Genomic DNA, 16458 nt, shown 5'->3' with positions numbered 1-16458 from the left:
GACATACATAATAAAGTAAAATCTTAATTCTGGTGTTACAGAAGAACACAAACACGATGGAACCAAAGACATTAGATAATTAACACAAAATAAAATCATTTCTTTTCTGTAGACTCACATTGTGTTCATTTGTTGGGAAACGACGACACAAAGAGACACAACAGTGTGTGCGTATGTATAAACAAAGGAGAGCGCACATCGCTGACATACTCGCTCAGCTGCTCATGCTCCCAGGCAAAAAAGAAACCAATAAAACACTGTGAGAAGCAACAAGAAGTGCAGTGATGTCCCAGCTCTTTTATGACTCAGATGTGCAACTTTGCATCTAATGGGATGTTTTAGTGAAGCATGCAGTGTGTTTACACCAGTGTTTCCCAGGCTTTAGAGGCACGGTTCATATTTCACATTAGAAAAATCCCACAGCACACCACCAAACAGACATGTCACACAAAGCATACGGATCATTCTTCCACCAGGTATAGCAGAACTGGCTCTGTTTGTCCCAGTATACCTTTGTTGCTTCCTTCTGACCACTACTCATGCTAGGGCCTTCATCTGGGTCGAGTTTTCTCCAGGACCAGGTCAGACTGAACACTTTCTTTTTAAACATCGTCTCACAGCATGACTGTTATTTAAGTTCTTCTTCGTCTTCTTCTGTTTTTACTGCCGGTTGGCAACACATTTATTAGAGCAGGTGGTTGTACTGCCCTCTAGTGGAAGAGAACGTCATTGTTCTGCCCGTTACTCACGCCATCGCTTAGAGCACCAATCAGGTTGGCCAGTACTAATAATGTTCCACGGCACACCTGATCATTTCTCACAGTGGTTGGGAAACGCTGGTTTACACTGTGTGCAGCGTGGAAAGGGGAGTTAGTGATGAGAGCCTGTTACTTTAATCAGCTGCTTAAATCAATTTCCACTTTGCTCACTGGGATAGGACCGTGTCTCTTTGTGTTTTGTGGAAAGTGTCTGAGACTGTGAAGCCTTGCCTGGTGCAGGCTCTAAAGGATGAGATGCTTCACATTTGGAGACAAATCTCAGGTTGGCTACGACTGCAGTCAAGCATTAGCCAAGCTTACATCTGTGCTCCCAAAGCCTGCCTCTGGAGTCAGTACAAGACCTCAGGGTTTGGTAAGGGCCTGGAAAGACTCCAGCTTCTTTAATCCCAACAACTGGAAAACATCACAAACCTTGTCCTGGCTTTAGACAACTCACTGCTTTAACAGTTTTGAACTGTTTTTACTGTATCTCCGCTGTCACTGTAATAATGGTTTATTTTATTGAACCGAAAAACTGATAGATTGAACAGAAATGTTCCTTTTTGTTTTAATAACAATATCTTTAACCAGGTCTTGTAAACCTAAATGTGTAATCACATACGAGTCCATGTGATAGTCAGACTGGGCTCGGATCAGTTTTTTAAAAGCTTAAAAGTTGGATTTACCGGCACGGACTGAATTCATGAATCCAGCGTGTAGTCTGAACAGGATTCAGAGAGCGTCAGGGTCGATAACCACACTGCTGTCCTTTTAAAAAATATGATGTGGATCCACGCCAGATTAATCTGCTCGACAGCTGGTTTTAAATTTAGCTTGTTTATGGCATTTTGTTCATGGACAGACAGAACCTTGTACTATAACACACCCTAATATCAGCTGACTGGTTTAAATCTTAGTCACCTGCACAGAGAAGGCTAGTCCCCATACTGCACCAGTAATAAGGATAACTGTTTCTAAGTTACAGACCTGGGTTCATTTGTCAAACTTGCCATGCTGGTTCTCTCTGGGCTCCTGCTTGCCCCACTGAGCACAGCTATTTACTGTGTCTAATGAACCCATGCAGGCGATGTGGGATCTCCACACAGCCAAGCCTCAAACATGGACCTGGATGTGAAACTCTAGTTCATAGCTTGGCTTTTTACCCCATCAGTGACATCTGAATCACAATGGGGACATTAAGCTAACATAGCAGCTTAGTGCTGGTAATGGTAACATCAGTGATAGGGTTTATGCTTCAAACATCATCAATGTGTTATTTTTGCTGAACAAATCTGGGTGTCTTTAGTTTATCTGTTGTTTTTGTTTTGTTTTAATCAATTTCTGATCAAAATTACAGATATAAACATGGACCCGGGCTGTGTTGATGCTAACATGGACAAAACTCCGCTCAAAACAATCTATGTTGTACAGACTAAAAGTTTAAATGTACTTTCCAGGGACATGCAGGTTGTATATGAAACACACTGAGGCAAATACAGGACTATACACATAAAGTGAATGCTAATGGTGGTTAGACACAGGTGCACACAATCAACACAGTCACAGGCAGGAAGTAAAGCTAAATGCAAAAACAGAAGAAGGAAGAAGCTCAGAGACAGATGTGAAGTTAAGAACTAATAAACGTTAGTATGCACAGTAGCTAGAACTCAAAGAGTTAAGAAGAAAATGTAAAGAAGCAGGAATGAAAGAGAAAATATGTAAAGATAATTAGGGCAGCTTTAGTGTGAAGTAATAGCCATACAGACTGAAGCAAAGCAGACAAGAGCAAGAAAACCCCACTGAGCTGTAAGCAACTCCGTGTGTGTCATACAGTCTGATCTGTGCCTGGAGTATTTGAACAGCCTTCTTACAGAGGCCTATATTTAGCACGTGCTTGTGCTGTATGGATTTGTGTGCATAAGCTTATCATCACTTCATCAATTGGTACTCTCCATATCTGCTGGCAGCTGCGGAGCATCGTGATTGGAAATATGCAGAGCATATGTTAACAACCACAAGCTAACGTCCAGGCTTTTGCACCACAGCACAGACATGCTTCAAAGACTCAAAGTGCCTCTAGGATTTGCCAGGTAGGTTTTCAGGTTTTCAGCTGTTTCAGTGTCTCAGGCTGAAGCTGAATATCTCAGCACCCGGTGCTCCAGGAAACGTTCCTATGAATTTTCCTGTTATTTATTGTTTGTGTCAAAGACCTCCTGCAGCCTCACGCCCGTGTCACTCAGAAAGTTTATTTGGGGGCAGCACTTTTTAATACAGCACACAAATAATGGTGTAATTACTGACCAGTCACCATGCATTTCTTTATTCGTGTAGGGGGGTAACTTTCAGCAACTAGAATTACCATATGAGAAAAATGTTTATGTATTTTCTAATTATTACGTGCCTTTGGGCAATTTGCAAATGACACTGTAAGGATCTACATGTAATAACAATGTCAGGAAATTCTAGAAGCAAGAACCTTAAAAAATATACTTAGTGTATTCTTTCTATTCAAACCTCCACTTGTGCTGTACCTGCCAGTGAGGATATTTTACTGATAGAAAATTACACCTCAAATCTAGAAAAGTTACACACCAAACTGAATCAAAAAGAAGCTACAGAGTGTACACTGGAGCGCTCCCCCATTTATGAATGTAGTGTAACAGTGAATTCAAACACAGGCAGGTTCAGCAGGTTTTACCTGTGTCCGGTGGGAGGGGCACAGTCATGTTGCTGGGTGGAAACACACAAGAAACAGCTCAGTTACAGTCACCAGTGTTGTATCTTTAAGCGCTGTTGCCTCCATTTGATTGATTGATTTTGTCTTTGCATTAAATTCATTTTAGGGATCATGGATGAGGCTGTCTCTAACAAAAAAGCTTCCTAGCAGCACTGAGCTGAGACAGCACTGTGGTAACTTTTCTTTTTCTTTCTCGCATTTTTGTAACATTAGCTGATCAAAATAAAGCCAAAATGAAGAATCGTTGTTTGAGTAGTGAAGATGACAGCATAGACGGTCTGAATGCTAAAGATGAAGGCAGAGTAATCTGGGGATTAAATTGCAGTTCCTAAATGGAGAGCAGGGCACTTGTGCATTAATGTGTTTAAAGGCTCGTAAGCCCCTCCTCTCTGGCTCAACAAGAACTTGTTAGCGCAGTGGCCAATATCGTCTTAAAAGAAGCTGTGGTTGATACAAATGGAAGTGTGGGTAGAATCTATGGAAAGACTCATGTTCACGCGTAACGAGGCCAAACACAATTAAACACGTTACCGTCAAAGTAGCACAAACATCCAGAGAGAGGGGGAAAGGCAGATTCCGTTGAATGGAGCTGTTCCCAGCAACAAATAAAGCCGCTGCACAGCCACAGCAAGAGAAAATGACAGGTAGGGTGAGAAATGTGTGCGAAACAAACCACCGAATCATTTCCAGCCTCAGAGGGTTTTTTTTTTTTTCATTTTCCGCCGACTTTAGTTATGTAAGAGATTAACCGTGTGGCTGAAGGTGGAGATGTTTGGAGCGCACAGGCTGCTTCGCTGGAATTAGTGCCTGTGCACCATCATGTGGCTGCTGGCTGAAGGCTGAACGCTGCGACCGAGCCTCCGCCTGTCTCACCGGAGAACCGGGCTCCATGTCAACATGCCAACGTTTTCAGTCATGTACAAAGGAGCGGTGATCATCAGCAGGTAAAGGCGAGCGGCTGCGTGTGCAGGTAGAGGTTAGTCTGTGTGACAGCAGCGGTGACACGATGCTGACAGCTGAACTCTGGAAACACGGAGATGCGTTTACTAACCATAACTCTGTCCCGTGGAAACCAAACACACCGCGTGTCTTCTCGGTCTTTTTCTGGTAACCGTGACGCTGACTGTCCGTCTGTAACACAGGCGCGTGGATCTGCTTCGTGTCTCACACGGAGCTGTGCTTCGTGCTCTTCTCTCAGGCTTATCGATATGTTCTAGTTTTCCGCGTGAAATGATGCAGTGATCTTTCTTGCATGCGCTACAAACGGATGAACTCCACATCAGAGACCAAGTGCGTCCCAAGTTTCCTTTGAAAAGAGCCTCTATGAGGCACTTTATCGGCTCTCATTAGCGGGTTCCATTGTGGACATTTAATGTTCAGTCTGTGCTTTTACTGTGTGGCTCATTGATTTTGTAAATGTTGCTGATTTGATGATCCATGTTTTACCAAAGTTGGAACATTTACTGACAGACGTTTGGAAGCTTGTCTCATCGACATTTTATCCGTTAGGGTGAATGATGCAGTCGGCAGTGTGGAGCTGCTTCAGTTATGTTTACAATATGTTTCTCATGCCACAAGTTATACTTCATCCATGTGTGTCTAACAACACAACCACTGAGTTTTTTGAATGGCACCAAGCTTCAGCGAGTGTATTCGTGACTCCGGTCATGCCCATAGACTGTATGAACCTTACAAACAAATAAATAAAATGTTATTTATACAGCACCTTTCTAGACAGTGTCACAAAGTGCTGCACATAAGATAACAAATAATAAAAGGAAAAAAAACAATATAAAACAGGCAAAAATTAATCAAAAACAGTTAAAAAGGTGAGTTTTGAGTTGTTTTTTAAAAACAACGACTGAGTCCACAGTTCTTAATGTTTGGGGGAGAGAGTTCCACAGTCTCGGGGCCACAGTGGCAAAAGCTCTGTCACCCTTAGTTCTCATCTTAGTCTTTTTAATAGCAAGTAAGCCCTGATCTGATTACCTCAGGGACCTGCTAGGGACATATGGCTGTAGCAGATCAGAGATGTAGACTGGTGCCAGTCCATGCAAGGCTCCGAATGTCAAGACCAGGAACTTAAAATGGACTCTAAATTCCACAGGAAGCCAGTGAAGCTGAGATAGCAATGGTGTCACATGTGAATTTAGGATGACCTAAAACCAGAGACCATCACAGAAAAGGATCGGTGATGTAGATATGAGGAGAACCACTCTAAGGCAGTTCCAGATACACCAACCCAGTGTTGAAGCCTTTCAAGGAGGATGTGGTAGTCAACACTGTCAAAAGCCGATGTGAGGTCCAACATAAGTAGGACAGAGTATTTTCCTGCATCATTACTCATCAAAATGTCATTTGAGACCCTAAGAAGGGCTGTTTCTGTGGAGTGAGCTCATTTTTGGCATTTATTAGACAGAGATTGAGCATTAAAAAGCGCCATATTCAGCGAGGTAGAAGCCTCAGTATTTGCAGGGGCTCGAGTTACAGGACATAGATACTTTTGAGTAGTGATGGGTCGTTCGCGAACGAAATGGCTCTTAGAGCCGGCTCTTTGACGTGAACGACGCGAGCCGGCTCCTTATCGCGAGCCCTCACGTGGGTTTTTTGTTTTTTTTTTCTTTCTCTCAGCCTCTCTCTCTCTCGCACTTTTTCCCGCTTCACTCTGCACGCGAGCCTTGTGCTTTACGCTGGGCAGAGGGGGGAGGGGCGGTAGTTACACTCAGTAGCACAGGAACAGAGCCAGAGAGAGAGAAAGAGAGGCAGGGACAACAACATTAGAAAGGTATAGTAATCATCCACAACTATTTTCGGTTGCAGATGATAAAGGATTGAGAAAGTTTATTCATGCAGGTCCATATGACAGAGAATATGCATGTTCTTTTAGTTTTCATATTATAATTTATATTTAATTGTGTTGTGGTTTGCAGTGTTTTGTGTTCTTTTCACTTTAAATTTGTGAAAGGAAAAAGCTGAAAATTTAAATAGTTAAAACTTGAAATGTGTATAGTTGATTTTTGTATTATATGATTTATTTATTACATTTTATGTGGAGTGAATAAATAAAAGTATATTTACGGTGGCCCCTAGAGACAAAGCACATACAAACTTCAAATCACGTACGAACTCTGAAGCATGTACAAACTCCAAAACACGTAAAAACACGTACAAACTCCAAAACACGTAAAAACTCCAAAAACACGTAAAAACACGTACAAACTCCGAAGCACGTAAAAACTCAGAAGCATATAAAAACTCAGAAGCACATAAAAACTCAAAACACGTACAAAAGACAACAGAAGTGCTCCAGGATGCTGGGCGCAGTGTTGAGCCTTTGTTATCTTGTGGCTACACAAGCCAGCAAGTACCAACGACCGGATTTGGTGTGTGGTAATAACAGGTAAATGAACTTTTTTTTAAATTATTTGAATATATATGAGTGCCTGTGTATAAATACACAAACAATACACACATGCTTTCAATTGTGTAATTTAAGTGATCTAGTAGCTCTGCTTTGGAAGTTCAGTTCATGCTAGAAATGTGTTTTGGAGTTTGTACGTGTTTTGTCTCTAGGGGCCACCGCATATATTTATATATAAACATATATAAATAAAACCACTTGTTTTTACGTTAGTAATTCCTTTTGTGCATAATTTTATATTATTGTTAATAATAAATTAATTAAAGCAACAAAACAACCTGAAGAGCCGGCTCTTTTTAGTGAGCCGAACCGAAAGAGCCGGATCTCTAAAAAGAGCCGGAAATCCCATCACTACTTTTGAGTATCTACGTTTGAGCCATCACGCTCGTAGAATCCACTCACCGAGGGAATAAAGGGCCAGACGGCAGAAGAGTCTGGATAAACCCTCCTCAGACAGGGAAGTGGAAGACAAGTCCCCCTCCATGGAGCTTTTCCGAGCACAGGAGACAAGGTCTGCTCGGCGTTTCTTACCAGCCAAACCCCGCCGCCAGTAAAGCCTGAGCTTTACCCAAATACCTCCTCTTCTCCCTCTCCTTCTCCGTGGTCTAGAGGAACCGCCGAAAGTGCCTAGCGAGGCTCCAGCTGATGGAGGCGGGTGGAAAATACCGGCGGAGGACGAAGAGACATTGTGAGGCACCATAGAGGATTGGATGGATAGCAAAGCCAGACGATCATACACCAAGGCAGCCAATACATCGTTAAAACTAAGTGAGAACAGCAGAGCAGAAAAAAATAACACAAAAGTAGCAGAGCGCGACAAACTGCACCCGGCAGCGGCAGAGCCAAACACAGGCGCCATCATACCTTTCTTTTCAAAAGGCCAGCAAGGGTTAACGGCTATAGTTGCATAAAAACTGTATGTCCTGTAGTGTTACATGGGTAATCTGCTGTCACCTCTGGAAACACACAAGGCATTAACCAATGAGCGGGTGGTTTCATGGCTGGATCCACCCCTCACTGCCATATCCAGGTTGGAAACAAGCAGTCGGTGATTTCACATTGGCCTCATCCATCTTTTATGTTGTCTGTGGTTATGCCTATGGGTTTAGCTTTTGCCACTGTATTGGTCTGAATGTGATATAACTCAGTGCACTCAATTTTTTTAGGACAATTACTCAGCTTGCCGTACACCTGTAGACCTGAGGGTTAAACTGGGACTGGGGAAAGGGGGGAACCTTTGTAGCTGTTCAGTGGCAGGAAATGACTAATCAGCTGACCCGTGCTGGTTCTGAGGTTTAATGCTCTTTGTGGATTTTACCAGCTGCATTCTAAAATATATGTGGAGATGTTACGTGAACCATCATGGCTGCTTTCCAACTCCTGGCCAATGTGACCTTTGTACAACTACAATTCCAAAAAAGTTGGGATGTGGTGTAAAAACATTTTATTCAGAATAGAACATAGAGAAAGCATCAAATGTTTCAGCTGAAACATTTTACTGCAGTCCTGAGCAAAACTTTAAGACCACTTGAAAAACGGCAAAAAATCCTATTTTGCATGTTTGGATCTTAACAAGGTTCCAAGTAGAGCTTCAACGTGCAACAAGGAGGAATGGGAGTGACACAAAACATTTTTGGATCATGCAATTTATTGAAAACAACACTTAAACTGAAACAGGCTGTTTCACAGCTGATCAAAAGTTTAGGTCCACATGCCTTAAGGCCAAATCTGTGTTAAAATGTGGATTCATCATTTTCTGTCAGGTAGTCTCACTGTCATGACGTTCTGATGGCAAAGGCAAAAAACGTTCCCTTTTGAACGTGGTCGGGTTGTTGAACTGCATGAGCAGGGTCTCTGACAGCGCGCCATCGCTGCTGAGGTGGGGACGCAGTAAGACAGTCATTTGGAATTTCTTAAATGATCCTGAGGGTTATGGAACAAAATAGTCAAGTGGAAGACCCAAAACAACTTCACCAGCACAGAGCCGAAGGATCCAACTGGCTGTCAAGACACTGGAAGATCCTCGACCCAATTTAAGGCCTTTACTGGTGCCGACTGCAGCCCCATAACCATCAGACGGCATCTCAGACTGAAGGGCTTCCAAAACAAGAAAGGTCTTCAAAGGCCTCGTGTCCTTGGACGCCACAGAACTGACTGTTTGGACTTTGAGCGCCAAACATGGGACATTGAAAGGTGGAAGAAAGTTTTATTCGCTGATGAGAACACATTTAACCTTGATGGTCCTGTTGGTTTCCAACGTTACCGGCATGACAAGCAGATCCCACCCGAGGTGTTCTCTACGTTCCACAGTGGAGGGGGGACCATAATGGCCTGGGGTGCTTTTTCCTTCAGTGGAGCTTCAGGAGGTGCAGGGGCGTCAAACAGCTGCTGGCTGTGTCCAGATGTTGCAGAGAGTGTCCCTCATGACTGAGGGCCCTCGTCTGTGTGGTAACCACTGGGTTTATCAACAGGACAATGCTACAGTACACAATGCTGCAGGACAAAAGACTTCTTCTAGGACAATAACATCACCCTGTTGGACCATCCTGTGTGTTCCCCTGATCCAAATCCAACTGAGAACCTTTGGGGATGGGAAGTTTACAAAAACGGACAACAGATCCAGGCAGTAGATGCCTTCATGCGGCCGTCTTCACCACTTGGAGAAATGTTCCCTCTCACCTCATGGAAACACTTGCATCAAGCATGCCACAACGAATTTTTGAAGTGATCAACAATCACTGTGGAGCGACTCATTACTGAGTTCATGTTTGCAACATTGATTTCTGTTTTGGTGGGTTTACAGGTTTTTTGGAGGTGTGGTCCTAAACTTTGATCAGCTGTAAAACAGCCTGTTTCAGTTTAAGCATTGTTTGCATGCTCAAAAAAATGTTTTGTGTCACTCCCATTCCTTCTTGTTGCATGTTGAAGCTCGACTTGGTACCTCGTTAAGATCCAAACATGCAAAATAGGATTTTTTGCCATTTTTCAAGTGGTCTTACAGTTTTGTTCAGGACTGTATTTCATGAAAATGGCATCAACATCTTTCAAAACAATTGGGTCAGGGCAACAAAAACCTGGAAAAGTAAGTGGTGCTCAAAAGAAACAGCTGGAGTAACATTTAGCAGCTAATCAGGTTAACTAGTAAGTAACACAACTGGGTATGAAAAGAGTGTCGTGGAGAGGCTGATGAAAAAACTGCCAACAAACTGTGGTGCAGTTTCACAATTTTTTTCATTTTCTTTTTTTCATTTGTTTGTGTGATCTTTGGTCCTTCAAGCAGCACTGCATTAACAACAGACACGATTGTGTGGTGGAAATCGATGCATGGGCTCAGGAACACTTCCTGTGCTGTCCACACATGCAGGTTAAAGCTCCACCCTGCAAAGAAGAAGCCATATGTGAACATGATCAGTGATTCTCTGGACCAAAGCTCATTTAAAATGGACTGTAGCAAAGTGGAAACCCGCTCTCTGGTCCAAGGAATACAAATACAAATTAGCATTTCCAGTAGGAGAAACGTTTCGTCACTCATCCAAGTGCAGGTTTCCCCAACCTTATAAACAGTACATTTGCCTAAAAACTGAAACTAGCACCACTGAACAACGGGCTGTGAGCTCAGTTTCTTCATCATTAATATGCAAATTGTCATGACCATTAATCAAAGACAGCCCAAAGCAGTAAAATGAATCCAAACCACAAAAATACAAAAATCAACAGTGAATCCCGCTGTTCTAGTGTGAGACTGTATATCCATCCTTAACAGATGATTTTGAAAGGTCCAGCTCCATCCTGAACGTTGCATCTTTGTGTTATCAGCCAGTGTTTCTTTCGAAGTTCAGCCTCATTGTTGTTACTGACAGCAGTGGCGAACCCTCTGCAGCTAAAATATTGATAGTCCTTTTTGTCATTTGGGTGTAGACAGGAAGGGAACTGCAAACTAAAATAAAGTGCTAAAAAGACATCATTCCAGATACCAAAAAAGTGACATTTATGGTTTGTTCATTTGCAGTATTCTGCATTGTCTTTAGTAGTGTCTAATGAGGGAAGCAAAGGGATGCTTTGCAAGTGTTAGATGAGGATTAGTAAAGAGGGAAAAGGGGAAAGCTGCAGTGTGCAGTCCTCTTGTGCAGCATTATTGCATAAGACGAACAACATGTGTGCCAGCCCTATCTCTCAGAGAATTGCTCACTGTGTGAGATCTTACCAAGATGCTTTGGAGTTACCCAATGCTGCCGTCTCATTTCTGCTTCCTCTGCTACTGTCACAGCTGTATTTGGTCTTGTCTTCAAACAGCAGTGTGAGGAAAGAATTCTTTTGTGTTCATAATTTGAGAAAGATTTTTGACAGTACCATGAATAGAAGACTAATTTTCACAATGAAGTATCTGCAGCACACACTGAAGACACACTCCTTGCCTTGTGTGTGGTGACAAAGTCTCAGGCCTAGACAGGAGAAGCTATCTGAGGTTAAGTTCCCAATACTATAGTTCTCCTATGTGATGGATGGATTCTGACTGTGTAGCAGTGCAGCCTGTGAAAAAAATAGTTAGATTTGGGTTTTTTTTCCTATTTCGTCATCTTTTTCTCCCTCACTCTCTTTCCTTTCCCTGCTTCCTGCTTCCTTTTTATCCACTGACCTCTAACAGGACACTAATGGGTCCATACGGAGTTGACCGGGCTGTTCATTCCATGGAGTTTACAGACTGTGAGAATGGCCTAGGTAAGTCTTTTCATACTTCTGTCCCCACACACCTCAACACTCGACTACTCTCCTTTGTGTTTGCAGAGGTCACATGTGTTGCTGCTTGTAGATGTTGCTCTGGCTCTTTAACTTCAATAAGATGCTCAACTTAAGTTCTTTCATTTTTTTCACTCGCACTTGTCTGACTGCTTACACAGCTCACGTCTGACTTAGGATCCGCATTCAAATAGTGATTACTTAAAAAGTAGCCAGTACTGTACTGTAACATATTTAGTAAAAAAATGTCCATGAAATGACGTTGACTTTAGTGATCCATTAGTTTGTGGACAAAGCACAGTTTCCATAAGACATTAAAGGAGAAGAACGATTTTGGAAGTTCCACATATGGCAAACAAAAACTTACCAACACCTACAGTAAGACCGCGCCATAGAAAACAGAATCAGCTTCACCCCGCCTCACCACCACATACAACCAGGGTTTGTACATCAAAATATGGATGTGCCATGGGCTCCCCAGTGTCAGCCATTGCAGCCAGCCTTTATAAGGAGGAAGTGGAAAGTAAAGCTTTTGGTTCTTTCAAAGGAACAGCCCCTAAAGACCGGCACAGATATGTGGATGACATCTGGGTCAAAATCAAAACCCAAGAAGTAGAAGAATAATAGTTTGCCATTTCTGGACTGTGCTGTATGCATTGAGGAAGATGGAAACCTCAACACTGAAGCCCACACACACAGACTAGTACCTACTCTTTGACTCCAAACATCCTGTGGAACACAAATTTGGAGTAATCAGGACCCTGCAACACCAGAGAGAAGAGAAAGAAAAGGAACACGCATGGATAGAAAGTTCTTAAAACATGTGGTTATCCCAACAGGACCTTCGTCAAATCAGCAAAGATGCATAGGAAAGAAGGTCAGCTGCGTAGAAACTGAACGACAAACGGAAAAACATTGTCATCCCTTGTGTAGCAGGTTTATCAGAGGAGAAGCTTCTCCAAGCACGACATCCACTTCAGGCTCGGCCACACACTCGGACAAAAACTTGTCCTCGTGAATAAAGCTCGTGCTTTCTGCAGGTGTGTCAACATAACCTGAGTTCTGAGAGAAACTGTTCCCCTCACAGGACGTAGTGGTCTGACACTTTATACCCAATAGTTGACCAAACACATACAAGCTGAGATGAAGCCATGGATTTAATAAAAAAACAACATTTTGGACCCAACAGAATTCAGTTCTTTACACCAAGTCTGAATCATCTACATAGCCTTATTCAACCATCCTCCACTAACCACTGGCGATGGAGCATGACAATGAGTAGATTAAATAATATTAGTCTGCGTTTTAAAGGGATTTGCAGAGTAGGTATCATGCTACAGATCACTGTGTTTGCCAAGCAGGGGAAGTAGGTCAAAGCCATAACCTACTTAACTGAGTGGGGTTAAGAATACAGGAGCTGCTGTTGTTTTTATCCTCCACTTCCACTGTCTACTATGCACTATCACTGTGCTGCTGCAACTTGTGCCTAAGCAAGAAAAAACAACTCATGTCCATGAATGCAACTACTGTCAAGCTGCCAAACATCACAGTGAAGCAAAACTGCTTTATATAGATATATTTATGTCCATATTTATACGTCCACACATATATATTCATGAGGTTGTGTAAATCTCCTCAGAACAGAACTGTATTACTCTATTATTGCTGACATGTCCAAGATGATGTCTTACATGATTTGATGTTTAGTAACGTTTGCAGAAGCTGATGGCATAAAGAACGTGTGCACTGCTGAGGCAACTTGTGATTTGGCAGTATATAAATAAAACTGAATATGTTTAAGTTCTGAACATACAGTTTGTAATTATTCTTGAAATGTAACATTTAAAGCAGTAATAAATATTAAATAACAGAATTCAGAGAGTCAGAGTACATAGGGCAGCTCTGTTTTCTCATTTATTTTGACAAATAAAAGAAATGCACACAATTTGTGTGCATTTTATATGCTTTTGTAAAGTGCGTACATGTATGTTATGCAATATATATTTGGCTAGGAAAATGAGAAATGGGTCCAGTGATTTACTGAGAATTTGAAAGTGAATATTTGGTGTGAACACCTTTATTGTTCTTCACTGCCTGAACTCTCTCAGGCAGCTGACAGACTGAGCATGACTCTGACTCTGTCATTTCTTTAAGTGTTCCTCAGGAATGGTTCTCCAGGCTTCTTGATGGATAGTCAAAGCTCTTCTTTGGATGTTCTCTTAAGATGACCCTCACTGCTTCAATAATGTTGAGGTCCGGGCTTTGAGGAGTCCAGTCCATAACCATCGGTCATGAACTGGCCACTGTGAGGGTTTTATTTTCTATCCAGTTATGCTTTTGGCATAACAGTAATTTTAAGTAATTGGTTGTGCTGTATTTATACATATGTGTCAGTGTCAAAGGTTTTTTGACTTACTGGAAAGCCAAAAAGTCTGAAGAATGAAGATGCGTAAAAGCCAACCTGTGTATCAATATGTGCACGCAGGTGAGAAGCAAAGCAACTAATTCCCATCCAACCTGAGCACATGCAGGTGAATACAGTGTTCTGATACATATATTAAAGTCTTAAGGCTTCCTTAGTGCACACATGTAGCTTTCAGCAGGGAGAAGGGCTGCTGTACACACTGTAGCATACAATCGCATATGGAGGACAGCACTTTTGAATCTCTCTGTTAGTGCAGCTGAAAGCAGCACAGCATCAGCCTGTGGGCAGGGGACGGTGTTTGCAGTGAAAATCGTGTCCGTCACAGTTCATTTTGTTGACATGTTGGCAGTATCTGCAGCTTGTGCTTTAAAGAAGACGGTTTTCAAAACTCACTCTCCCTACTCAACAGACATTTTATATTTCATGTTCTTGTGTTATCTGGGGAATAAGAAACCATTTTAAGAACCTCTTGTAATCACACTGAATAACCCCACATTTTATTTAGATCTGGAACATTCAGTTCTTGTGTAAGAAATATGCCCTTGACTCATTGTGAGTGGGAAGTAATGATTCGGAAAGTAAATGCAAAGCTGAATAAGAACAAGGGATGCAAGTCTTTCATATTTGCTCCAGCTGCATGTTTTTCTTATCTGATGATAGATGAGGGGAGGAGACTGCTTTGAGGCTTAAAAGAACAAGAAACTGTTTTCCTCAGAGAAGAGTATAAAAGGATGGGAGGACTGAGACAAGGAACTTTAAAACCCCACTGTTCCACCAGGCGATAATTAACTCGAGCCCTTCACTCCAGACCCAATTAGTTGTAACACTCTGTGTTGGCTCCAGCAGGCCAGTGGAAGCCTTAAGCTAAAGAAGGCCTGATTTCAGCGTTAACTCTACTATATTCTCTGTGGAGTGCAGTGATGAAAGATCCACGTGCAGGAATCAGATGGGCTGTTGGAGCTGTAGAAGCTGTGTGTGTAAAGTGTGCATAAAACACATGAACGTGGAATCATTTTGTCCACTGATTCAGTTATAGTTACTGTTGCTTAAATTATTTACATTTAATTGGTAGTGATAAGATTATTACAATTATTATTATTCGTTTTCTATCCACATTGGAGTTTTGCTCCTTTGCATCATGCCGAAGCTGGAAACCTGGGTCCTCTGTAGCCAGTTAGAAAGATTACACAAGTTACCCTCTGAAGGTCTACTAGAAGCAGCACTTGAATGCAGCACTATAGACAATCCCTACTGCAACCATCACTGAGACTAATCAGCTGATCTGATCAGTATGATTCACGCCTACTGGCTGAAGAAGCTGACTGAACTCAATGAGGCTGCTAAAGGATGAAACGCACCCAGAATGGCTAACAGAAGGCCAGAAGGTCCTGATCCCCAAGGATCCCCAGAAGGGACTGGTCCTATCCAAATACCAGCCAATAACCTGCCTCGGTACCACATAGAAGCTCCTGTCAGGCATCATAGCAGCTAAGATAAACAGGCACATGGCTTGACACATGAGCAAGAATACCAGAGGAGAAACACTGGCTTCTGGTAGACATAGCAGTCACCTGAGACTGATTACCAGAAGGCCTATGACTCGATGCTCTACACATGGATCCTAGAACTATATAAGATCAACGGGACCCTAAAAGCCTTCATCAGAAACTCAATGGGGATGTGGTGTACAACACTAGAGGCCAACTTCAACCCAATAGCACAAGTCACCATCCATCATTTAGACTGGAGAAGTGTAGTCTGATGGTAACAAGAGAAGGAAGGTAGTCAGGGACCATGCTACCAGAAGGCAACATGTAGACACTGAGGACAGCTACAAGTACCTGGGGATCCCACAGGCAAATGGGAAAGACTAGGAAAGCTGCAACCACCAAGTACCTGCAGAGGGTCAGGCAAGTCCTGAGGAGTCAGCTGAATGGTCAGAACAAGATCTAGGCTGTCAACACCTACAACCTGTTGGCGATCAGGTACCCTGCTGGGATAATAAGGTGACCAAACGAGGAGATAGAAGCCACTGACAATAAGACAGGGAAGCTCCTTACCGGGCATGGAGGGCTTCACCCCAAGTCCAGCATCCTGAGACGCTAAGTGGAAGGAAGGAGGCCCGGGACTACTGAATGTCAGAACCACAGTCCAGGATGAGACAACGAACATCCACGAGTACATCAGGAAGATGACTATAACTGACCGCGTGCTTAGTGAATACCTCAGTGCCGAGTATAGCCTGGAAGTCCTAAGGTCAAAATGGGAGACGCACCCTAGGGCGGTCAAGAATGACTGAGCTAAGATCCTGTGGGACTTCTAGATACACATGGACAAACTGGTGATGGCAAACGAACCAGACATAGTAGTGGTGGACAAC

The 16458-nt window shown here is 42.7% G+C and overlaps 1 protein-coding gene across 3 annotated transcripts in view; it reads left to right on the top strand.

The window, feature by feature from the left end:
* The first annotated feature begins 3937 nt into the window (after positions 1 to 3937).
* The window catches only part of LOC146710568 (syntaxin-binding protein 4), a 60412-nt gene continuing 47891 nt past the window's right edge, over positions 3938 to 16458 (top strand). For 2 of the 3 annotated variants that reach the window (XM_085453121.1, XM_085453119.1), the window contains exons 1-3: positions 3938 to 4139; positions 4228 to 4439; positions 11562 to 11635. In XM_085453121.1, coding sequence (XP_085309247.1) covers positions 4393 to 4439; positions 11562 to 11635 — 121 coding nt within the window. In that variant the 5' untranslated portion in view covers positions 3938 to 4139; positions 4228 to 4392. Of the gene's footprint in view, positions 4140 to 4227; positions 4440 to 6206; positions 6281 to 11561; positions 11636 to 16458 lie in introns of those variants that run through there. The other variant, XM_085453122.1, reaches the window with a different exon arrangement.

The sequence above is a fragment of the Copadichromis virginalis genome, linkage group LG4, assembly GCF_057382275.1.
Source record: "Copadichromis virginalis isolate Kocher_CV1m ecotype Utaka linkage group LG4, C_Virginalis_male_GT1.1, whole genome shotgun sequence".
Lineage (NCBI taxonomy): Eukaryota > Metazoa > Chordata > Actinopteri > Cichliformes > Cichlidae > Copadichromis > Copadichromis virginalis.
Note: the sequence above shows the minus strand (reverse complement) of the source record. Positions and strands in the feature narration are given on the sequence as shown.